We start from the raw sequence: 25577 nt of genomic DNA, 5'->3' as shown, positions 1-25577 counted from the left end.
TGAAATTTAGTTCAGGTCGTCCCATTATAGGAAGGATGTCGAGGCTTTGGAGAGGGTGCAGAAGACATTTACCGAATGCTGCCTGGATTAGAGGGCATGAATATAAGAGGAGGTTGGACAAATTTGGGTTGCTTTCTCTGGTGATGGAAAATTTAGATTTACAAGAGTAGGATGAATTCAATAAAAGTAATGAGTTGTTCGTTCTGTAATGAGCAGCTGTAAAGAGTCACCACACTCCAGCTCTTTGTTAATAAAGAAAAATATACAAAACGCTGGAGGAACTCAACAGGTCAGGAGGCATCTATGGAGAGCAATAAACAGTTGACACTTTGGGACAAGACCCTACTTCAAGACTGGCCTGTTACCTCTGCTCACCTGCCTATCACCTCCCCCCAGGTCCCCTCCTCTTTCCCTTTCTCCTGTGATCCACTTTCCTCTCCTATCAGACTGCTTCCTATCCAGAGCTTTACCTTTCCAACCCACCTGGCTTCACCCATCACACCTTCTAGTTATTCTTCTGCCCCCCTCCTTTTTATTCTGGCGTCTTCCCCCTTCCTTTCCATTCCTAACGAAAGGTCTAGGCCTGAAACATTGACAGTTTCACAGATTTCCATAGATGCTGCCTGACCTACTGAGCTCCCCCAGCATTGTGTGTGTGCTGCTTTAACAGTTATAGCCACTTTTCAGACACACTATAATTTCTGGAATGAGATGTTTGAAATCCAGAGCAACACACACAAAATGCTAGAGGAACTCAGCAGGTCAGGCAGTATCTGTGCGGAGGAATAAAGAGTCGATGTTTCAGGCCAAAACCTGACTCAGCCCAAAATATTGACTGTTTATTCCTCTACATAGACTGACCTGACCTGCTGAGTTCCTCCAGCATTTTGTATGTGATATCCACTTTTCTCTGTTTCTGAAACTGCCAACATTAAGGTGGAAATCAGTCGTAGAAAAGTACAGCACAGAAACAGGCCCTTAGTCTCATGCTGAACCATTTAAACTGCCTAGTCCCACCGACCTGCACTGGGACCATAGCCCTCCATACCCCTACCATCCACGTACCTATCCAACTTCTCTTAAATGTTGAAATCAAGCTCACTTGCACTGGCAGCTCGTTCATGAGTTTCCACTCATGTTCCTCTTAAGTTTTTCACCTTTCACCCTTAATCAATGACCTCTGGTTGTTGTCCCACCCAAACTTAGTGGAAAAAGCCTGCTTGCATTTACCCTATCTATACCCCTCCTAACTTTGTTTTTTTTTAAAAAAACACAATTCCCAATCTGCTGGAGTGATGGTTTATAAATCCAGTGAACTTGTTCTGTCAATAAATTATTTAGTGAGGTTTGATCTTACACAGGTAATTTAAAATGATCCTTTCCCAGCTATAATCCTTTACAGTGACCAAAAGCTAAGCTGTGCAAAAATTCTACTTGGGAAATCAGAACATATTGACCATTCAGTGATGTGGCTGCAGTAGGTGGTTGGTCTTTAATTAATCGCCGATTGAAGTGTTGAGGAAGATTGAAATATTGAGATGAATATCGAAGGGGAATGAGGGTTCAGTGCCAACTGCCTTCCTTTTGAATTGCTGATGGGAGGGATTTTGTTAGTTTTTTTGTGGGGGTGGAGTGGGAGGTTTTGGGTTGATGTTCTTGTTGCCATTCTTATTTTGTGTGGGGGCTGGGTTGATGTTTTTGTTTTGAATGCCTTCCATGGCTTCCTTTGTTTTACAGCTATCTGGAGAAGATGAATCTCAGAGCTGTATACTGCATACATACTTTAATAACAAATTAACCTTCGAACCTTTGACCATTAATTTTAATAATGCTATTGTGGTCTGGGGAGAGATCTTCCTTTAATTTGCCTCCAGGAACTTTGGTCATTAACTGGAAAGCTTCAAGTTTGGTCATTAATTCCATGCAGATGCTAGGTGAGTGGCCTCACCAGGCAAGTCAAACCTCATCACTACCACAGCCCGACAGAGCTAGTTCAGAATTTTAATTGGATGCTTCTCACCTGGACAGAAAAGCCTGATGATGTTTAATGGTGTCGAGCTCGTACGTAGAGGAATCGCTTCTCTTTCTCGGCAACTGCTTGTTTGGATTATCAGCGGTGCTTCGAGGAATGTCAATGTTGCTTCTGCTGAGATGCCGACTGGATTCCAGATTTGAGCCAGCAGTGTTATTCACAACAATTCCAGGAGATAACAGATCGTTGTCCTGTGGGTCAATTACAGAGCACAGGTGATCAATAACTATGCAGATCTAAGTCCTTCTGTAGACAGCCTGCTTCCTCAATGCTGTCTGTATACCTGGCCTCAAAGCTATCAATTCTGTTAGAAAATAATCTACGTCTTTACTGCTTCTACCAAAGTGCATGACCAGACACTTCCCTACACCATATTCCACCTGCCACTTCTTTTCCCATTCTCCTAATCTGTCTGTCCTTCTACAGCCTTCCTGCTACCTTTCCAGTGCATTTTCCAGTAGTCCAATTTCCACTTTCATTCTTTATATATCTGCAAAACACTTTGGCTTACCTAAGCTTCATATTTCATCTTTTCTCTCTTTATGGCCTTGTTCTGTCTTCTGATGGTTTTTAAAAGCTTCCCAATCCTCTAACTTCCCACTAATTTTTGCTTTATTATATTTTGCTTTTATGCTGTCTTTGATTTTCCTTGTCAGCCAGTTGCCTCATCCTCCCTTTAGAATACCACTACTTCTTAGCAATGTATCTAACCTATGCCTTCCAATTTGCTCACAGAAACTTCAGCCATTGCTGTTCTAGTGTCATTCCTGCTAGTATCCCCTTCCATTTAACTTTAGCCAGCTCCTCTCTTAAGGCTCAGTAATTCTCTCTACTCTACTGTAATACTGATACATCTTACATTATCTTCTCCCTCAAACTGCAGGGTGAATTCTATCATATTATGATCACTGCCTCCTAAGAGTTCTTTTACCTTAAGCTCCCTAAGCAAATCTGGGTCATTATACAACACCCAATCCAGAATTGCCTTTCCCCTAGTGGGCTCAACTACAAGCTGCTCTAAAAAGCCACCTTGTAGGCATTCTCCAAATTCCCTCTCTAGGATCCAGCATCAACCTGATTTTTTCAACCTACCTGCATATTGAAATCCCTCATGACTATCGTAACATTGCCTTTTTACTTCCCTTTTCTATTTCCCATTCTAATTGTAGCCCACACTCTGACCACTGTTCAAAGGCCTATATATAACTATCAGAGTCTTTTTACCCTTGCAATTGAATTCTACGTCTTCTAATCCTATGTCAGCTTTTTCTAAGGATTTGATTTTTTTTTAAATCAACAGAGCCACACCACCACCTCTACCTGCCTGCTCTTTTGTTACAATGTGTATCCTTGGATGTTAAGCTCCCAATAATGATCTTCTTTCAGCCATGACTTAGAGACTCACGACATCATACTTGCCAATCTTTAAATACTCTACAAGATCATCCACCTTATTCTGTATTCTTCAGTCCTGTATTCATTACTCTTTTCAATTTTGGCCCCCCGTTACACTTTAACTCATCCCACTGACTGTAATTTTGCCCCATCACCTACCTGTCCTGCCTCAGAGTCTCACTACACACTGAATCAACTTGTATACCAACTGCCCCATCCTCAGCCCTATCACTCCTGTTCTCACCCCCCTGCCAAATTAGCTTATACCCTCCTGTACAGCTGTGGCAAACCTGCTCACAAGGATATTGGTTCCCCTATCAGCAAGGAGGAGGTACAGAAGCCTGAAGACCCACACTCAGTGATTCAGGAACAGCCTCTGCCATCAGATTTCTGAATGGACAATGAACCCATGAACACTATCTCACTTTTCCACCCTCTTCATGCACTATTTATAGTATAGCATATAATAGAACAAAAATTAATGGGAAGTTAGAGGATTGGGAAGCTTTCAAGTATCAACAGAGGGCAACCAAAAAAGTCAGTAAGAAGGTAAAGATGGTAAGCTAGCCAATAATATTAAAGAGGATACCAATAGTTTCTTCAGGTACATAAAGTGTAAAAAGAGGCAAAAGTGAATATTAGACCACTGAAAAACAATGCTGGAGAGGTAGTAATGGGGACAAGGAAATGACAGATGAACTGAATAAGTATTTTGCATCAGTCTTCACTGTGGAAGATACTAACAGTATAATGGAAGTTCCAGGTGTCAGGGGTCAAGTGTGTGAAGTTACCATTACTAGGGAGAAGGTCCTTGGGGAAGATGAAAGGTCTGAAGGTAGATAAGGCACCTGGATCAGATGGTGTACACCCCAGGGTTCTGAAGGAGGTGGTTGAAGAGATTGTGGAGGCATTAGTAATGATCTTTCAAAAATCACTAGGTTCTGGAATGGTTCCGGAAAACTGAAAAATTGCAAATGTCACTCCACTCTTCAAGAAGGGAGAGAGGCAGAAGAAAGGAAACTATAGGCCAGTTACTCTGACCTCAGTGGTGGGGGAGATGTTGGAGTTGATTGTTAAGGATGTGGTTTCGAGGTACTTGGAGGCACAGGATAAAATAGGCCATAATCAGCATGGTTTCCTCAGGGAAAACCTTGCCTGACAAATCTGTTGGAATTCTTTGAAGAAATAACAAGCAGGATAGATAAAGGAGAATCGATTTATGTTTGGATTTTCAGAAGGCCTCTGACAGGGTGCCACATGTGAAGTCGCTTAACAAACTATGAGCCCATGATATTAGGGGAAGATTCTAGAATGGATAAAGCAGTGGCTAACTGGCAGGAGGCAAAGAGTGGGAATAAGGGGAGCCTTTTCTGGTTGGTTGCCAGTGACTATAGTGTTCCACAGGGTTTGTGTTGGACCAATTCTTTTCATGTTATATGTTAATGATTTGGATGATAGAACTGATGGCTTTGTTGTAAAGTTTGCAGATGATACGAAGATAGGTGGGAGCAGGTAGTTTTGCAGAAGTAGAGAGGCTGCAGAAGGACAAAGAGAAAATGGGCAAAGAAGTGGCAGATGGAATACAATGTTAGGAAGTCTAAGGTCATGCACTTTGGTAAAAGAAATGAAAGTGTTGACTATTTTCTAAATGGAGAGAAAATATATTAAAAAAACTGAGGCACAAAGAGACTTGGAAGTCCTTCTGCAGGATTCCTTAAAGGTTAATTTGCAGGTTGAGTCTGTTGTGAGGAAGGCAAATGGAATGTTAGTGTTCATTTCTGGAGGACTAGAATATAAAAGCAAGGGTGTAATGTTAAGACTTCATAAAGCATTGGTGAGGCCTCGCTTGGAGTATTGTGAGGTGTGAGCCCTTTATCTTAGAAAGGATATGCTGAAACTGGAAGGAATTCAAAGGAGGTTCACGAAAATGATTTCAGGTTTGAATGGCTTGTCATATGAAGAGCGTTTGATGGCTCTGGTCCAGTATTCACTGGAATTCAGAAGATTGAGAGGTGCCTCATTGAACATTATCAAATGGTGAAAGGCCTTGATAGAGTGGACGTGAAGAGAATATTTCCAATCATGGGAGAGTCTAAGACCAGTGGATACAGCCTCAGAATAGAGGGGCATCCTCTTAGAATGAAGATGAGGAGTAATTTCTTTGGTCAGAGTGTGGTGAATTTGTGGAATTCTTGTCACAGGCAGCTGTGGAGGCAAAGCTTGTTTATATATTTAGAGGTTGACAGATTCTTGATTGGTCAGGGCATGAAGAAATATGCAGAGAAGGTGAAGAGATTGGGGCTAGGAGGAAAAATGGATCAGCCATGATGAAATGGCGGATCAGACTCGATGGGCCAAATGGATTAATTCTGCACCTATATCTTATGATCTTATTTCACATTTTTAATATATATACTTCTTACTGTAATTTACAATTTTTATTATTATGTATTGCATTGTACGGCTTCAGCAAAATAACAGATTGCACGACACATACAAGTCATATTAAATTGATTCCGATTCTGATCTTAAACAAGAAAGGAAGCCCCCAAATAATAGCCATTTCACAGTTTATTAGTCTGGCTAACTTTTGTATATTCTTAAATCTATCTTGTATAACTATTAGTAACAAGATTAAGATAAAAATATTCTAGTTACTGAAAAGCCACAAATAATTATAGTATGTAGCAGGGAAATGGTGTGAACGAATTGATCAGCCGTGACTGTATATCAAGCTGCTGAAGGAGTGAGGGGCCCAGTGATCACAATGCCTGCCATTTCACTCCCAATGTGAAAATCTCACTTCGATCAAGGCCCCTAGATTTTACAGAGAACTGTGCGGAATCTCAGTTCTCAAGATTTCAGAGGAAAAGCTCAGCTGATGAAATAAGTGCACAGCGTTACGGGGGTACAGCACGCCGAGCCTGCTTCTCAGGATACCTGCACGCTCAGGACACTGCCTCGTCGGCTGCTGTTCTGGCTCTCCGACACGGTCTGGTTGCTGAAGCACAGGGCATCGAATCCCAGGATTCCACCCACGCAGTCTCCAATCAAACACACCTGCAGTGGGAAAGAAAACAGAAGATTTACAATGAACAGATATGAGTAAGAAACCTTAATGCTTTTCTAATCACTCCCAAAATTTATTTCTGGATCGGAAAACCCACAGAGGGTACCATGAAGTTTGGCTTTTGAGTGCTAGTGATTGAGGATTGCCCCTGTGAATTACTGAAAATATTCCTCTCTCTTTATGACTGAGACAGTATTGAAGCATGTACAGTGCCTTGAAAAAGTATTCAGCCCCTAAACCTCTATTCACATAACAACCAGGGATTTTGATTAATTTAACTGATAATTTTTATTTGTGAATCACATGCTCCTTTTTTCACAAAAGAGCCAAAAAAAAAACAGGGAATATGTCATAGCAAAGCTAAAAACTCAAAAATTGAAATGTCAGCACTTCAAAAGTATTCGTCCCCCTTTGCTCAGTACATAGTTAAACCAACTACCTCAGCTATTACAGCCAGTAGTCTTTTTGGATAGGTCTCTATTAGCTTTGCACAAGGTGATGGAGCAAAATTTGCACATTCCTCCTTGCAAAATTACTCAAGCTGTGCCATGTTAGATGGGGAGCGATGGTGGACAGCAATCTTGAGGTCTTGCCAGAGATGTTCAATTGGGTTAAGGTCAGGGCTTTGACTGGGCCACTCAAGGGCATCAATTTTCTTCACTGAAGCCTTTCCATGCTTGCTTTGGGTCATTGTCCTGCTGAAAGATGAACTTCCTCCCCAGTTTAAGTTTTCTGGCAGAGGCTAGCAGGCTTTTATCCAAGATCCCTCTGTATGTAACAGCATTCATCTTCTCATTAGCTCTGACAAGATTTCCAGTCCTTGCTGCTGAAAAGCATTCCCATAGCATGATGCTACCTCCACCATAATTTATAGTAGGGATGGTGTTAACCCGACTGGTATGAAGTATTAGAATTACACCAAATAGACTACTTAGTGTTGAGGCCTAAAAGTTCCACTTTAGTCTCAGCTGACCACAAGACCTTCTTCCACATCTTAACAGGATCTTCTAAGTGATGTTTTGCAATGTCTTTACTTGAAAGGATGTGTTTTTTTTTAAAACCAAGGCTCCTTCCTTGCCACTCTTCCATTAATACCACTTTTGTGCAAGGCCTTAGAGATTGTGCAGCCATGAACTTCATCTCCAGTTGCAGTCACTGACTTCTGCTGCTCATTCAGAGTGACTGTGGCATTAAAGTAGCCTCTCTTACAAGTGCCAATCTTCTCTGGTGATTTAGTTTAGAGGGACAGCCTGACCTTGGCAGTGGTTTCATATTTTTTCCATATTTTCAAGGTGGACTGCACTGAACTCTGAGATATGTTTAGTGTCTTTGAAATGGTCTTTTACCCTTCTCCATTATCATTTCCCTGACTTGTCTTGAATGCTCTTTTGTCTTCATTTTGGTTTTGTTTGTCGAAAATCTGTCATACGGTTGGACCTTACAGAGAGAGGGGGTATTTATTCAGGTGATCATCCAATTTTCTACAACAAATTGGATGAGTTGGAAAGGCAATGCACAGTATTGCATCTGAGGGAAGTTGTAATTTGAAAGAGAATGAATACTTTTTCAGTCTCACAATTTTGGTTTTCAATTTTTAGTAAATTGTTAACAGGTTTTGGATTTATTCTTTTGATTTGACATGACGCATAATGTTTTGTACGTTAGCTCAGAAACAGTACTTCAATATATTTTAAATTTAGAAAATGAGACAATACAAAATGAAAATCATTGTGGGGGCTGAATTCTTTTTCAAGGCACTAGACGCTCCCTGCTTTTGGTGCCAGCTGTTCCCCTAAGGATTTTATTTCCCCCATGTGGCAGATTATATTTAATGCAGACAAGTGTGACCTGTTACACTTCGGGAGGACCAACCAGGGTAGGTCTTACACAGTGAATGCTATGGCACTGAGGAGTGTGGTAGAACAAAGGGATCTGGGAACACCAGTCCATAATTCATTGAAAGAGGCCACACAAGTATATAGATAGGGTCATAATGAAAGATTTTGGCACATAAGCTGAATACAGGAGATGGGATGTTATGTTGAAGATGTTTGAGACATTGGTGAGGACTAATTTAGAATATTGCATGCAGTTTTGGCCATCCACCTACAGGAAAAATGTAAACAAGGTTGAAAGAGTACAAAGAAAATTCAGAAGGATGTTGCTGGGACTGGAGGACCGAAGTTATAAGGAAAGATTGAATAGGATAGGACTTTATTCCTTGGAAGGTAGGAGATTGAGAGGAGATTTGATAGAGGTATACAAAATTATGAGGGGTAAATGTAAGCAGGCTGTTTCCACTGAGGTTGAGTGGAACTACAACTAGAGGACATAGGTTAAGGGTGAAAGGTGAAAAGCTTAAGGGGAACATGATGGGAAACCTTTTCACTCAAAGGGTCATAAGAGTGTGGAATGAGCTGCCAGTGCAAGTGGTACCTGTGAGCTCGATTTCAACGTTTAAGTGAAGTTTGGATAGGTATATTTTTGGTAGGGGTATGGAGGGCTATGGCCCACATTCAGGTCAGTGGGAGTTGGTAGTTTAAATGGTTCAGCATAGACTAGATGGGCTGAAGGGCCTGTTTCTGTGCTGAACTTTTCTAAGACTCTATGACTCAATATTCAAATGAAATAGACATAATTGATGAATCCTTGACTGGTAAATTATAATGTAAAAAAGTTCTTCTGGACATCCTGACGTTATGCTTCTTTTGTTGAATACAATTTTAACAGTCTGTGTGTACTAGGAAGTGCTCAGGTATTTCATGAGTTCCCAGGGTCATCTCTTTGAGAAACACACTTCTATTTTTGGATGCTGATGGGTTGACAGCTTCAGGGTGTGCCAGTACCAGAAAGGCAACCTTATGGGGGGCTCCGTTGCCCAACAAGGGCAAAGGAGGGCAAGGGAAGACCAAGAGAGCAAATGATAAGGATGCAATAGTTCAACAGATCAGAAGGTACAGCAGAAGAATAGATGGCTGGTGAGGGGGTGTAAGGGGGAGAGCTTTAATTTCTGGGGATTGAGATTCTTCCTGGGGTAAGTCTTTTGGGAAGGTAACTGAGGGTAGGACTCTCACAGTGAACAGTAGGGTCCTAGGTGATGTTGTTGTCCAGAGGGATTGAGGGATACAAATACACTGTCCCCAGAAAGTGGCATCACAGTTAGACAAAGTGTCATAGAGTCACAGAAAAGCACTGTACAGAACAGGCCCTTTGGCCCATCTAGTCTGTGCCCAGCCACTTGAACTGCCTACTCCCATCTGTACCATAGCCCTTTATAAACCTACCATCCATGTACCTATCCAAATTTCTCTTAAACATTGCAATCGAGCTTGCGCTGGCAGCATGTTATCACAACTCTCTGACAGAAGAAGTTTCCCTTGAACTTTTCACCTTTCACTATTAACCCATGACCTCTGTTTGTAGTCTCACTTAACCTCAGTGGAAAAAGCCTGCTTGCACTTTCCCCATCTAATCCTTCATAAATTTGTATACCTCTATCAAATCTCTTCTCAATCTTCTATGTTCCAAGGAATAAAGTCCTAACCTATTCAATCTTCCCGAATAACTCAGGTCCTCCTGTCCAGGCAATATCCTTGTAAACTTTCTCAGTCCTGCTTCAACCTTATTTACATCTTTCCTGTAGGTTGGTGACCAAAAACTGCACACAATACAATCAGCAAAGAAGTCTTTTGGTACACAGGCCTTCACCAGTCAGGGCACAGAGTGTAGAAGTAAAAGACATTGGTGAGACAGCATTTGGAAAAATGCTTAGGAGGGATAATGGCACCTAACGGCGACTCCTTTGCTTGCATCTTTGGAAACAGCTCTATATTCACCTTTAATATCTTTATTTTTCCCTTTCAGGGTACCTTTGAAGATCCTGACCTGGAGTTACACACAGGCTTTGGTTCTTTGTGGGAATGGGACCCATTCTTGGGGTTCCACAACTGGCTGTTATTTGACATCCCAAGGGTTTGGCTTGAGAGTTTCGATTGTGTTTGGAAGCCTAAGATCTCAGGGCTCTGGAGACGGGTGGGTCGAGGGTTGGCGTCATGGCAGGAGACTCATGTGTCGTTAGGGAGGCTGGAAAATCTTTAACTGTGGGCCCGAAGACCCGAGGTCTTAGTGATCTTCAGACACAGAGCTCAAAAAAAGCGATGAAATGGACTTTTAACATCGTAAACCAGCGGGTTGTTGTTATGTCTCCCGCTTGCTGTGAAAATGGGGGACACCTCCCTCTCCCCTGCCAGGGAGAGAGAGAACCTGTGGTTTGTCAAATGTCGGATGAAATGAGAAGCCTTTGGGGTAACTTTGGTTGGTGTCTTTGCTATTGTTTAGCACACGCTTGTGTTCGGTAGCGGGTGTGCTTTTTGTTTAGCCATTGAGGGGAGGGGTGATCATTGCTTGTTGCCACGTATGCGCGAGAAGGGGGAACTGGGGGGACTTTGGGGTTCTCTGGCATTCATTCTTTGGGGCATTCTCTGTTTTTGTGGATGTTTGCAAAGAAAAAGCATTTCAGGATGTATATCGTATTCAGTTCTCTGACTTTAAATTCAACCTTTGAACCTTTTGAGTTTCGGTTACCCTGCAATAGGAAAGTTGTCATACAGCACAGAGGAGATTTATGAGATAGTTGCTGGATTGCTGGAACTTGAAGGACTGGGCCATGGAGAGAGGCTGAGCAGGTTGGGACCTTTTTCATGGCAACAAAAGAAAATGTGAGATGACCATATAGGGGCATATAAAATCATAAGGGGTATAGATAGGTTCCTCACTTCAGGATCTCAGTCAGTTTGGACTGGCAACAATATCTCTTCCACAGCCTCCATCAGCACAGGTGCACCAAAGGGTTGTGTGCTTGGCCCCTGTTGTACTCACTTTACACGTTGGCTATAAGGCTAGGCACTGCTCCAATGCCGTATTTAAGTTTGCTGATGACACCACTGTTGTGGGCTGAATCAAAAGTGGTGGTGAATCAGCATACAGGAGGGAGACTGAAAATCTGGCTGAGTGGTGTCATAATAACAACCTCTCACTCAATGTCAGCAAGTCCAAGGAACTGATTATAGACTTCAGTAGTAGGGAACCAGAGGTTCACAAGCCAGTCCTCACTGGAGGATCAGAAGTGGAGAGTGTACAAGATATTAAAAGGAATAGACAGAGTGGACAGCCAGTGCCTCTTCCCCAGGGCTCTTCCCTCAGTGGCTTCCCTGAGCCACTGCTCAGTACAACAGGACTGATCGGGTACAGGTTATTCTCGAGCGGGAGGGCAAGAATCCAGATGTTGTGGTCATGTAGGGACCAACGACATGGGTAGGATGAGTGAGGGGGTCCTGTGTAGGGAGTTCAGGGAGTTAGGTGTGAAGCTGAAGAGCAAGACCTCCAGGGTAACAATCTCAGGATTGCCACCTGTGCCACGTGCGAGTGAGGCAAGGAACAGAAAGATTATAAAGATTAATACGTGGCTGAGAGGATGGTGCAGGAGGGAGCTCTTCAGGTTTGTAAATAATTGGGCTTTGTTCCAGGGAAGGTGGGATCTGTTCCAAAGGGACGGTTTACACCTGAACTGGAGTGGTACTAATATTCTTGCAGGGAAGTTTGCTAGTGCTTCTTGGGGGGGGTTTAACTAAATTTGCAGGGGGCGGGGATCCAGAATGTGAGGGAGAATAGCGAGAGGAAGAATAAAGGACAGGTGGGGACTACACAGTTCCGGAATATTAAGTGTGTAGTAGAGAAAGGTGAGGCGGAACAAGTGATAAGGAGGACACATGTACAGAGGGATGGTCTGACAGAACATGGAGTTAAATGTGTTGAAAGAATAAGAAAATTTAAGAAGGACAACAAAATTCTAGGGGCGTATAGCCCGATGGGAGTTCGGGGAACTGGGTTAAGCACAATAGGCAGCGATTCAAACAGAGAGAGGAGAAATGGGTTAAAAATTCTATATCTGAATGCACAAAGTGTCAGAAATAAGGCAGATGAGCTTGAAGCCCGGGTGCGAATGGGTAACTATGATGTTGTTGGGATAATGGAGACATGGCTGCAGGGAGATCAGACCTGGGAAATGAATGTACAAGGGTATACTGGCTACCGTAGGGACAGAAATGTGGGCAGAGGGGGTGGGGTGGCCATTGGTGAGGAATGAGATTCAGTCCTTTGCAAGGGGGAACATATGAGTCAGGGGAAGTAGAGTCTGTGTGGATAGAACTGAGGAACAGTAAGGGCAAAAAGACCCAAATGGGTGTTGTCTATAGGCCACCAAACAGTAGCATTGATATTGGGTGCAAGTTGAATAGGGAGTTAACATTGGCATGTGGCAAAGGCCGCAGTAGTTATGGGGGATTTCAACATGCAGGTGAACTGGGAGAATCAGGTTGGTGCTGGACCACAGGACAGGGAGTTTGGGATGCATTCTTGGAATAGTTTGTACGAGAGCCGACCAGGGACATGACTATTCTGGATTTACTGTTAATGTAATGAACAGGATTTGATAAGTGATCTCGCAGTAAAGGAGCCATTAGGAGGTAGTGATCATAATATGGTAAGTTTTTATCTGCAATTTGAGAAGGATAAGGGCAACTCGGAGGTGTCAGTGTTGCAGTTGAAAAGGGGAAACTATGGAGCCATGAGGGAGAAGCTGGCCAAAGTTGACTGGACAGATAGCCTAGCAGAAAAGACAGTGGAAAAGCAATGGCAGGTATTCTTGGGAATAATGCACAAGGTGCAAAATCAGTTCATCCCCCAGAGAAGGAAGGATTCAAAGGGGGGAAAGGGGCCACAGTGGTTGACAAAGGAAGTCAGAGATTGCACAGCATTAAAAAAAAGGAAATATGATAGAGCTAAGGTGAGTGGGAGGACGGATGATTGGGAAGTTTTTAAGGAACAACAGAACTTAACTAATAAGACAATACGGGCAGAAAAAATGAGGTACGAACGCAAGCTAGCCAGGAATATAAAGGAAGATAGCAAAAGCTTTTTTAGGTATGTGAAGAGAAAGAGGATAGTTAAGAACAATGTTGGGCCCTTGAAGAATGAATTGGGTGAAATTGTTATGGGAAACAGAGAAATGGCAGAAGAATTTAATGAGTACTTTAGATCTGTCTTCACTAAGGAAGACACAAGCAATCTCCCAGACGTATGAATGGGCCAAGGACATAGGGTAACAGAGGAAATGAAACAGATTGACATTAGGAAGGAAACGGTGATGAGAAGACTGATGGGACTGAAGACTGACAAGTCCCCAGGTCCGGATGGTCTGCATCCTAGGGTAATGAAGGAGGTGGCCCTGGAAATTGCGGATGCATTGGTAATCATTTTCCAATGTTCCTTAGATTCAGGATCAGTTCCTGAGGATTGGAGAATGGCTAATGTTATCCCACTTTTTAAGAAAGGTGCGAGGGAGAAAACAGAGAACTATCGACCTGTCAGCCTGACATCGGTGGTGGGGAAGATGCTAGAGTCCATTATTAAGGATGAAATAGTGGCATATCTAGATAGCAGTGATAGGATTGGGCCGAGCCAGCATGGATTTACCAAGGGTAAATCATGCTTGACTAATCTGTTGGACTTTTTCGAGGATGTAACCAGGAAGTTAGACGAGGGAGATCCAGTGGATGTAGTGTACCTCGATTTTCAGAAGGCATTTGATAAGGTCCCACTTAGGAGATTGGTGGGTAAAATCAAAGCTCGGGGCATCGGGGGGAAGACATTGACATGGATAGAAAACTGGTTGGCAGATAGAAAGCAAAGGGTAGCAGTGAATGGGTGTTTCTCGGAATGGCAGGTGGTGACTAGTGGGGTGCCACAGGGCTCGGTATTGGGACCACAGCTGTTTACCACTTACGTCAACGATTTGGATGAAGGCATTGAAAATAACATCAGCAAGTTTGCTGATGATACTAAGCTGGGTGGCAGTGTGACATGTGATGAGGATGTTAGGAGAATTCAGGGTGACTTGGATAGGCTGGGTGAGTGGGCATATACTTGGCAGATGACATTTAATGTGAATAAGTGTGAGGTTATCCACTTTGGGAGTAAGAACAGGAAGGCAGATTATTATCTGAACGGTGTAGAGTTGGGTAAGGGAGAAATACAAAGAGATCTTGGAGTCCTTGTTCATCAGTCACTGAAGGTGAATGAGCAAGTGCAGCAGGCAGTGAAGAAGGCTAATGGAATGTTGGCCTTTATTACAAAGGGAATTGAGTACAAGAGCAAGGAAATCCTCTTGCATTTGTACAGAGCCCTGGTGAGACCACACCTGGAATATTGTGTACAGTTTTGGTCTCCAGGGTTAAGGAAGGACATCCTGGCTGTAGAGGAAGTGCAGCGTAGATTCACAAGGTTAATTCCTGGGATGTCTGGACTGTCTTACGCAGAAAGGTTAGAGAGACTGGGCTTGTACACGCTGGAATTAAGGAGATTGAGAGGGGATCTGATTGCAACATATAAGATTATTAAGGGATTGGACAAGATAGAGGCAGGAAATATGTTCCAGATGCTGGGAGAGTCCAGTACCAGAGGGCATGGTTTGAGAATAAGGGGTAGGTCATTTAGGACAGAGTTAAGGAAAAACTTCTTCTCCCAGAGAGTTGTGGGGGTCTGGAATGCACTGCCTCGGAAGGTAGTGGAGGCCAATTCTCTGGATGCTTTCAAGAAGGAGCTAGATAGGTATCTTATGGATAGGGGAATCAAGGGATATGGGGACAAGGCAGGAATGGGGTATTGATAGTAGTTGATCAGCAATGATCTCAAAATGGCGGTGCAGGCTCGAAGGGCCGAATGGTCTACTTCTGCACCTATTATCTATTGTCTATTGACATGGCTTTAAGGTAAGGGGAGGGAAGTTCAAGGGAGATATTAGAGGAAGGTTTTTCACTCAGAGAGTGGTTGGTGTGTGGAATGCACTGCCTGAGTCAGTGGTGGAGGCAGATACACTAGTGAAATTTAAGAGACTACTAGACAGGTATATGGACGAATTTAAGGTGGGGGGTTATATGGGAGGCAGGGTTTGAGGGTCAGCACAACATTGTGGGCCGAAGGGCCTGTATTGTGCTGTACTACTCTATGTTCTATGTTAGCACCTTTAAATTCCCGGCTGCTATTATTTCAGAGTACTTGTACTCTACCCAGCACCAATTGTGAAGAAAGCATGGCAGCACCTCTACTTCCTCAGGATCTGCACAGATTTGGCCTATCATCGAAAACTTTGGCAAACTTTTATAGATGTGTGGTGGAAAGAGTGCTGACTGGCTGATTTACGGCCTGGTACGGGAACACCAGTGCCTCTGAGTGAAAAATCCAACAAAAGGGAGTGGATTTGGCTCAGTATGTCAAGGATAAAACACTCCCAACCATTGAGCACATCTACATGAAACATTGCCATAGAAAAGCAGCATTCATCATCAAAGACCCTCACCACCAAGGCCATGCTCTCTTCTCGCTGCTGCCATCAGGTAGAAGGTACAAGTGACTCAGGACTTGTAGAATCAGGTTCAAGAACAGTTATTGCCCCTCAACCATCAGGCTCTTGAACAAAAGGGGATAACTACACTCACTTAAGGACACTGTTATATTGTTATTTCATGCTCATTATTTATTACTATTTATTTTTATCAGCATTTGCACTGTTTATAGATTATAGTTACTGTTCTATAGATTTGTTAAGTATACCCACAGCAAAAGAATCTCAGGGTTGTACGTGGTGACATGTATGTACTCTGAAATAAATTTTACTTTGAACTTTGAACAGTTTGACAAACTTCTGTAGACGTGTAGTGTAGAGTATAATGACTGAGAGGATAATTACACTCACTTGCCCCATCATTGAAATGTTCTCATAACCAATGATCTCACTTTAAGGACTCTTTATCTCATTATCTCAAGTTCTTGTTGTTTATTGCTATTTAGTTATATTTGCACTTACACAGTTTGTTGTCTTCTGCACTTTGATTGATCTTTCACTGATCCTGTTATAGTTACTATTCTATAGATTTGCTGAGTATGCACACTGGAAAATGAATCTCAGGGTTGTATATGGTGACATATACTCTATGTACTTTATAATAAGATTTACTTTGAACTTTGAATCCACATGATCTTTTTCCCAGAGCTGGGGAACCAAGAGACAGAGGGAACAGGTTTAAGTTGATAGGGAGAGACTTAATGGGAACCTATGAGGGAATCTTTTTGCCCAGAGAATAGCTGGTATACCGAATGAACTTCTAAAGGAAATGTTTGAGGCAGGGACGTTAGAAGCATTTAAAAGATACTTGGGCAGGTACATGTATAGAAGGTTTCAAAGGCTATGGGCCACATGGGACAAGCTTAGACTGCGGAGGACATTTTTCATACACTCAAGTAGTCAGTCTCTGAAAGAAGTTGCTAGAGGAGGCAGTGGAAGCAGAAACACTTGGATAATTTAAGAGACAGAGACAGAAATTAAATTAATGCAGGCAAGATGAATAAGTATAGACGGGCATGCCGATCAGCATGGACACGGTGGGCCAAGGCACCTGTTTCTATGCTCTGCACCTCTGTGACCATCCTGATCTGAGCAGTTTTTGGAACTCTTGATCCCACAGTGTGGCGGCGGCATCTTCAGCAGAAGAAGCCAATGAGGGATGGGTAAGAAATTCCAATCCTCCCAGAAATGTCCACACGCAGTGAACAAGCGAAACAAAATTCTAAATTTATCTTTAATTTATACTGTAAAATGATCGATGATCTATTTCATTTAAATGGGAAACTCTAGCCATAAGGTGTATAAGAATTTACATCAGCAATCAGCCACACAAGAAGGTACATAAAACCCTTCATCGTTTCCTAACATCAATACAATCACTCCAGCTATGCTAATTCACCTTTCAATCTTCCCATGTCGGTCCATAGTCTCCTCTACTGCCATGATAAGGCCACTCTCAAGTTGGAGGAGCAACAAATCATGTTCCATTTGAGTAGCTTCCAACCCAAAAGCACGAGCATCAATTTCTCTGACCTCCACTAATTTCTCTGCCTCCTATCTTTTTCCAAATCCATTCTGGCTTCCCTCTAACCACTTTCTTCCCTCCCCTTGCCCATCACCCACCTCTGGCGCCCCTCCTCCTTAGCTTTTGTCCATGGTCCAATCTCCTCCCCAATCAAATTCCTTCATCATCATTCCTTTACCTCTTCTGCCTTTCACCTTCCAGTATCTTAATTCATACTCCTTCCCCACCCACCCACCTTCCCCTTCAGCTGGTCTCACCTCAGATCAAATCAGGTTTAATTATCATTCAAACATACATGGACACAGCCGAACAAAAAGTGCGTTCCTCTGGGGCCAAGGTGCAAGGGGCCACAGCACATTCAAAATAGTGACCAAAAAAAAAAGCAGTCACGTGAAAAAAACCCCACAAATGTAGCCCAAGACCCTGAATGACATGTCCCACAAACTGATGGTACAGTCCCCAGCAGTGCATGCAATCCAGCATGTCATTCCACTGACTGAACACTGGAGGCAGCACTGACTGGTGAGACCAGCCTCAACGAGCACGAAACCATGCTGCATCTCCTCTGGCATCTTCTCTCCTGTATTGCAGCAGCAGGCAAACCCGCGGCTGAGGCCCAGTCCTTACTACAACCGAGGCTAACAGTTTAGTTGCTTCCCATCACCTCCAACTCCCCCACTTTATTCTGTCTTCTTCCTTTCTTGTCCTGATGAAGGGTCTCGGCCATAAACATCAACTATCTATTCCTATCCCATAGATGCCACCCGACCCACTGAGTTCCTGCACCATTTTAGTGTGTGTTGCGCTGGATTTCCTTTGCGGTTACTTACTTGTCCATTGAAGGAGGCGCCTTCTTGTGACTTGATGAAATCACTGTACACCTGGTTTGCTCTGAAAATGACTGTCGCGACGGCCTCTTGGTACTGGGGTGAGGCTGTGGCCAGCAGAGGAAGGGCTGCCAGTGGAATGTGGTCCTGGTTGTTAGATAAACAGCCCTCATCGTAGCTCAAGGGACTGAGGCTAGAAAAGCAAAAGTTCTCTGTAAAGGCAGAAGCTACGACAATGCCCATAAGACAAAGGAGCAGAATTAGGCTACTCAGCCCATAGAATCAGCTTCACCATCTGTCAGGCTAATTTATTATCCCTCTCTACCCCATTCTCCTGTCTTCTCCAAATAAACTTTAACACTCTTACTAATCAAGAACCAATCAATGTTTGCTTTAAATAGACTCAAAGACCTGGCCTCCAAGCTGTCTGGAGCAATGAACTGCACACATTCACCACCCTCTAGCTAAAGAAATTCCTCCTCATCTCTGTTCTGAACGGACATCCTTTTATTCTGAGGCTATGGTCTCTGGTTCCAGACTCTCCCCACTATATGAGACATTCTCTCCACACCCATTCTATCTAAGCCAGGGCTCCCAAACTTTTTTCATGCCATGGACTCCTACCATTAACCAAGGGATCCGTGGGCCCAGGTTGGGAACCCCTGATCTAGGCCTTACAATATTCGTTAGGTTTCAATGAGATCCCTTTCATTCTTCTAAATCCAGGGAGTACAGGTCCAGCATCATCAAGCACTCTTCCTACATTAACCCTTTCATTCCCACTTTTTAAATGCTTCCTTCTGTTAGAACCTGCTGTTGCAAGGAAACCTTCTTGCAGCCATCATTCATACTTTTAATTACATTATTGAGTGTGTTAACATATCAATCAGAGTGAACTTCCATCTGGGACATTATGAAACAGTTTTTGTTTATTTAAAGTTACGGAAACTGGTACTTGAGTTTTTATTAGATGAAACTATGAGGTAATGAAGTTTCTTTCATAGCTAATACCTCATCAGTTTCATGAATCAGAATCAGATTTATCACAACAGCAGTATGATGCATAAATTTACTATGAGTTACAGTAAGAATATATATATTTTTTAAATTGTGCAAACAGAGAGAGCAAAATAATGTGTTAATGTTTATGGGTTCAAGGACTATTCTGAAAATCAATGGTGGACGTGAAGAAGCTGTTCCTAAATCCCTGAGTGTGCTTCTTCAGTCTCCTGTACCTCATGCTTGATGGTAGCAATGAGAAGAGGGTACATCCCAGATGGTGGAAGTCCTTAATGATGGATGCCACCTTTTTGAGGCATCACCTTTTAGACCATAAGATACAGGAGCAGAATTGAGCCATTTGACCCATCGAGTCTGCTCCGCCATTTCATCACGGCTGATCCATCTTCTCTCTCAGCCCCAATCTCCTGGCTACTCCCCGTATCCCTTCATGCTCTGACTAATCAAGAATTTATCAATGTCAGCCTTAAATATACCCAATGACTTGGCTTCCAAAGCCATCTGTTGCAATGAATTCCACAGATTCACCACTTTCTGGCTAAAGAAATTCCTCCTCGTCTCTGTTCTAAATGGATGTCACTCTGTTCTAGGGGTTCCCAACCTGGGGTCTATGGACCCTTCGATTAACGGTAGGCATCCATGGCATAAAAATGGTTTGGAGCCCATGCTGCATTCTGGGGCTATGCCCTCTCATCTTAAGACTCTCTCACCATAGGAAGTATCCTCTTCACATCCACTCTATTGAGGCCCTTCAACATTCAATAGGTTTCAATGAGCTCCCCCATTACTCTTCTTAGTTCCAATGAGTACAGGCCCAGAGCCATCAAACGCTCCTCATATGGTAACCATTTCATTCTATTGGCCAGGAACACAGCGGACCTGCTGTGTGTTCTCCTTGACCAGCGACACACCTAAGCCCAGGACAGCAGCAACACTCACTTTGAGACCAGTGAAAAGGCTTCGGAGCAGATGGCGGGGCACGGAACCAGCTTCACTGCGATGTGGCCGAGACCTGCGGGGAAGTGGACTCTCATCACCGTGTCAAAGACTGAGGTTATGGTGTTGACGTCGGCCTGCTTGGAGGTCTGGTCTCCACTGCCCGGGTCCAGTATGTTACCACCGTGTAGTATGAGGACCAGCATGTGAACCTTACAAGACTGCAAGGTTTGCAACGATGGTTCATCCTAAAGTGAAGAACAATAATTATAACACTGACTATTGTCCAACATTCGCAAATATTTAAAAATCTACCTTCATACAATGAAAAAATACTGACCAAAATACTCACCACTAATGTGTCATACAGTGGATTCCGGGTAACTGGGCCATCGATTAATGGGGGCTGCCGCTTATTAGGGACAACTCTTAAAGAACAAAAACTAATTGAGAAAATAGCTGCGATCCCCATTGTTTATTTGGGACACTTCATTCATTTGTTATGCGCCGTGTCATATGATTATGGTCTCAGGACCACGATTGTTCTTGGCAAAATTTTTTATGGAAGTGGTTTGCCATTGCCTTCTTCTGAGCAGTGTCTTTACAAGACAGCTGACCCCAGCTACTAACAATACTCTTCAGGGATACTCTGCCTGGCATCAGAGGTCACATAAGCAAGACTGTGATTTGCACCGGCTGCTGATACAACCATCCACCACCTGCTCCCATGGCTTCACGTGATCCTGATCGAGGGTGGGGGGGGGAGGGGTTAAGCAGATGCTACACCTTGCCCAAGGGTGACTTTCAGGCTAGCAAAGGTAAGGTGCATCTTACACCTCCTTTGGTAGAGACATATCTCTACCCTGCCACTATACTGCTCAACTGGCACAGGAGAATGTTGCTGAACAGGTCTGTCTAGCTCTAGCATTAGTCATGTGTACTTGTGTGGCTGTTAGAGACTACATCATGTTTAGAGCGAAGAGTTTTTAAATAGTGTCATATGTGGGTGTTTCTGTTACAAACCAGTGATTTTTGTCACTGAACATTGAACCTTTGAACACTACCTCTCCACTTTTTATTTCAATTTTTTTGCACTACTTAATTAATTTAATACATATACTTAATGTCCACAGCTTTTCCCTCTATTGTTACGTATTGCATTTTACTGCTGCTGCAAAGTTAACAAATTTCACAACATACGAAGGTGATATTAAACATGATTTTGATTCTGATAGCTGGCAAGAAATAAGCAGTAAGACAACTCAACTGTTTTGCTCACAGCAGTTTCAAGCATTCAGGCTTAGAGATGCCAGAAACAGCTGGCAGTAAAAATGAAACAATTTCACTACTTCAACAAGTTAAGAACAATGAGGAATTGTAAGGTATTGACAATCATCTTGAATGTTACAATGATAATGAAGACTTGGAGGATGCAATCATTGAAAGCATCATACAAAGGTAGTCCAACTATCTGCACTAGGTGTCTGCACTGATTTTGATCATTTACAGCCAATCAAAAGAATACAGCAATGTACACTGGATGAATTCCTCTATCAATAACTACTAGGAACCAATACAGTTTTATATTACTGTAGCAGTATTGATAATGTTCTAATTTGTTCTGTATTTCATTTAAATACATAATTTGTTACTCAGTTAAACAATAGTCTGTCTTTTTTTTAAAACATTTTGACTATTTCTATGAAACTTTGGCTAAATGGGACAGACACTTAATTGGGCCAAAATGTACTAGTCCTGACGTGCCCCAATTAAATGGAATCCGCTGTATATAATCTAGTGAGAATATATAAGAGTTAACTATCCTCAGGATTGAAGTCAGCATTGCAGAAAATTGAGATTAACATCAAAGAGGTTTCTTCAACAACTGAGTTAACAGGTTTATGTTAATGGCTTAGATCTCCTTGACAGCACTGCAAAAAGATAATCCAAGATGACAGATGATCTGAGTGGTATGAAAGAGAATGCGTCTGATAGACATCAAAGTCTATCCAGGGCTAGTAATCTGATTTTTCTCTAAACATTTAAAATGAGGACTCAGCTAAAGAAAGCACTATCAAGCTACAGTGTGATTTTCTGATAATTGTGAAGCAAGTGGTGCTTTGAAATACCACAGCTTAGAGCACAGAATGGATGAACTCGGCAGTCCAAAGTGACACCTTCAATTTGGCATCACCCTCTAGTGACTCTTTTACAAACAGCAGAAATACCAATTCTTCCCACATCTATAACTTTATGACGTACTTTTGTAATGGTTAAAAAAAACACTCCTCAGAAGTACCCACTTTCTATCTTGGAGAAGAAAAAAAGTTAAAATCATCAACTAAAATGTCAACACATTTACATATTGAATGCTTAATACAACGTCAATCGATATAAACTACTATTTAGACATTCCTTTACAAATATTTTCCTGCGTTGATCCAGAAGGAATAGAATTGTACTGTGTAAAATTTCTCTCCAATGATTAAAGGTTATAAACAAAATGTCATACTAGTAAGCAGAGAATATAAGCATTGTCACAGGAAAGCAGCGTCCATCAGGAAGGTGGTACAGGAGCCTAAGGACCCAAACCACCAGTTTCAGATATAGTTATTACCCCTCACCCATAAGGAAGAAAGTACAGGAGCCTAAAGACCCAGGCCACCAGGTTCAGGAACAGTTATTATCCCTCAACTATCAGGAAGAAGATAGAGGAGCCTCAGAACCCACACCACCAGGTTCAGGAACAGTTATTATGTCGCATCTATCAGGCTCTTGAACCAGAGGGGATAACTTCACTTACACCAACAATGAACTATTCTCACAACCTATGGACTCACTTTCAAGGACTCTTTATCTTATGTTCATGATATTCACTATCTATCTATCTGTCTATTTATTTATTTTTGTATTTGGCACAGTTTATTGTCTTTTGCACACTGGATGAACACCCAGTCTTTCACTGATTCGGTTATGGTTATTATTCTATTATGAATTTATTGAGAATGCCCACAAGAAAATGTACCTCAGGGTTAAGTATGGTGACATATATGTACTTTGATAATAAATTTACTGTCAACTTTGTGAAGAGCAGACACCAACAAAGAAGGACATGAAAAAGTAAGTTTTATTTTTATATGGAAATAGGAAAAACTGGAAACTTAAAATAAAAATCATAAAGTTTTCGCAATACCAGTAGTATCAGTAGGAAGAGAAAAAGAGTTAACCTTTCAGGTCAGGAACTAGTCGGTGCAGTCTTTCATTGATTCTGTTATGGTTATTATTATGGGCTTGTTGAGTAATCTCAGGGTTGTATATGGTGACATATATGTACTAAAATTTGCTTTGAACTTTGAAGATGGATGAACAAGTAGGTTGTACATTGCAGAGAAGGTGAAAGGCAGGAATTATGGAATGTCTGTAATAGGGTTGCTACAGGAACAAGGTGTGGCTGACAGGTTAATGGTGGCAGTTAGAGAGTGTTAATTCTGACAAAGAAATACGAATATGTCAAGGTGCCACACTGGTCAGGCTGTTCGAAAGGAGAGGGGAAAACTGAGCTTAGTATCACAATATATTCTCTGTAAATGGACATTTTACAACAGGAGTTGCCAGCTACGGTACAGACTGATGGGGTTGGAGAATCTGACACGACGCCTGGAAGATGAGGTGCTGTTCTTTGAGCTTGCGGTGCAGGACACGGGCAAATTGAAGTGAGAGTGGGACAGAAAATTAGAAGTGGCAAACCGCAGGAACTTAAGCCAATCTGCGTTTGGTTTCTCCACTGTAGAGAAGGCCAGATTGTCAACACCAAAAGTGATGGAGTAGACTGAATCACCACTTCACCCCGGAGGACCCTGTGGGTCCCTGACTGGTGGGAGGGAAGAGGGGAAGGATCTTGCAGCTGCATGGGAAAATGCCCAAACAGCGACTGGTCAGAGGTGTGGGCCAAGGATTCACAAAGGGGAATGGTCCCTCTGAATTGTTGAGCAGGGACTGGAGAGGAAGATGTATATGGTGGTGGAATCTTGCTGAAACTAGCAGAGGTGATGGACTATGATCTGTTGAATACAAAGATTGGTGTGGAAGGTGAGGGCCAGGGGAACTCTACCATTGTCCTGTCCAGGGGGAGAAGGGAGTAAGAGACACTGCTTCCTGGCTATCTCTGACAGCCCTACACTGGACAACATTTCCCATTCCTTCACCCGCATAATCACTCTCTATCATTCAATGTCACCCCCATCAAACAATCTGACCGCACTGGGCAATATTTCCCATTCCTTCCGTCAAGGTGGCGCCAGTGTACAATGTTTCTTCAGTTGACATCTTCCGGATAGATCATGAAACCATCTACTTCAATTCTTTTATGTCTTTTACGCATGTTTTTCACCCTGGAGCTGTTGGAGCCTGTGAATCTGCTGTTTGGAGATCATTTGGATGTTCCAGTTCTCTGCAGTCTCTGAGAGGATTCTGGGAGGCAGAGTTGGCAAGCACAGGCAGGTTGCAGGACAGGGCGTGAGCTGATGTTCGACACTATTTTGTTCATTAAAGCAACGAGGGAGATTGAAACATCGAGGCAAATGTGGAAGTTTGGAGATCATTTGGGTGCTTCAGCACTCTGTAGTCTCCAAGCGGATTCCAGGAGACCAAGACAGCGTGCATGAACCTCGTGGTGAGTCAGCTGCAGGATGGGGCACAAGCCAATGTTTGACACCATTTCGACAATTAAAGCGACAAGGGAGATAGAAGGATTGAGGCAAGTGTGGGGGGTAAGTGCTGGTGGCCTGTCCTTTGATCACTCTGCTAAGAAGAGAGAAAGATCTAGAGAATGTTGCCCAGGATTTTTGCATTTTAGATGCAGACTTGGACTATAGCCTTTTCTTCAGTCTTCAGAGATTTTTATATCTTGCTTTTTGCCTGATCTTTCTTTTTCTTTGTGTGGAAGGAGGGATTTGGGGGTCGATGTGCCTGTTCCGTTTTTGTTTTCTTTTGTGTGGGAGGAGGGATTGGGGGGGGGGGTTTAATGATCGTGCTGCCTTTCTTTTCTTTCTGGGTTTCATGGCTACCTGGTCAAAAAGAATTTCAAGTTGTATACTTTGATAATAAATGAACCTTTGCATTATAACTCTCTACTTTTCGATGTCACCCCATCCAACAACCTGACTGCAACCTTTCACAGATAATTGGTTTGCCCTATGTTTACACACACACACACTTCTCTGCAATTTAAAGCTAACACTTATCCTCTGTTCCACTTCTGATATATGGTCTCCAATCTAAAACGTTAACTCTATTACTTTTTCCACAGATGC

The 25577-nt window shown here is 42.7% G+C and overlaps 1 protein-coding gene across 6 annotated transcripts in view; it reads right to left on the bottom strand.

The window, feature by feature from the left end:
• Positions 1-25577, bottom strand: part of LOC132407702 (membrane-associated phosphatidylinositol transfer protein 2) — a 317765-nt gene that overhangs the window by 44381 nt on the left and 247807 nt on the right. For all 6 annotated transcript variants that reach the window (XM_059994571.1, XM_059994565.1, XM_059994568.1 and 3 more), the window contains 4 exons: positions 20269-20513; positions 18313-18502; positions 6368-6487; positions 2021-2223 (listed from right to left, as the gene is read on the bottom strand). In XM_059994571.1, coding sequence (XP_059850554.1) covers positions 2021-2223; positions 6368-6487; positions 18313-18502; positions 20269-20513 — 758 coding nt within the window. The remainder of the gene's footprint in view (positions 1-2020; positions 2224-6367; positions 6488-18312; positions 18503-20268; positions 20514-25577) is intronic.

Source organism: Hypanus sabinus, chromosome 18 (assembly GCF_030144855.1).
Source record: "Hypanus sabinus isolate sHypSab1 chromosome 18, sHypSab1.hap1, whole genome shotgun sequence".
Lineage (NCBI taxonomy): Eukaryota > Metazoa > Chordata > Chondrichthyes > Myliobatiformes > Dasyatidae > Hypanus > Hypanus sabinus.
Note: the sequence above shows the minus strand (reverse complement) of the source record. Positions and strands in the feature narration are given on the sequence as shown.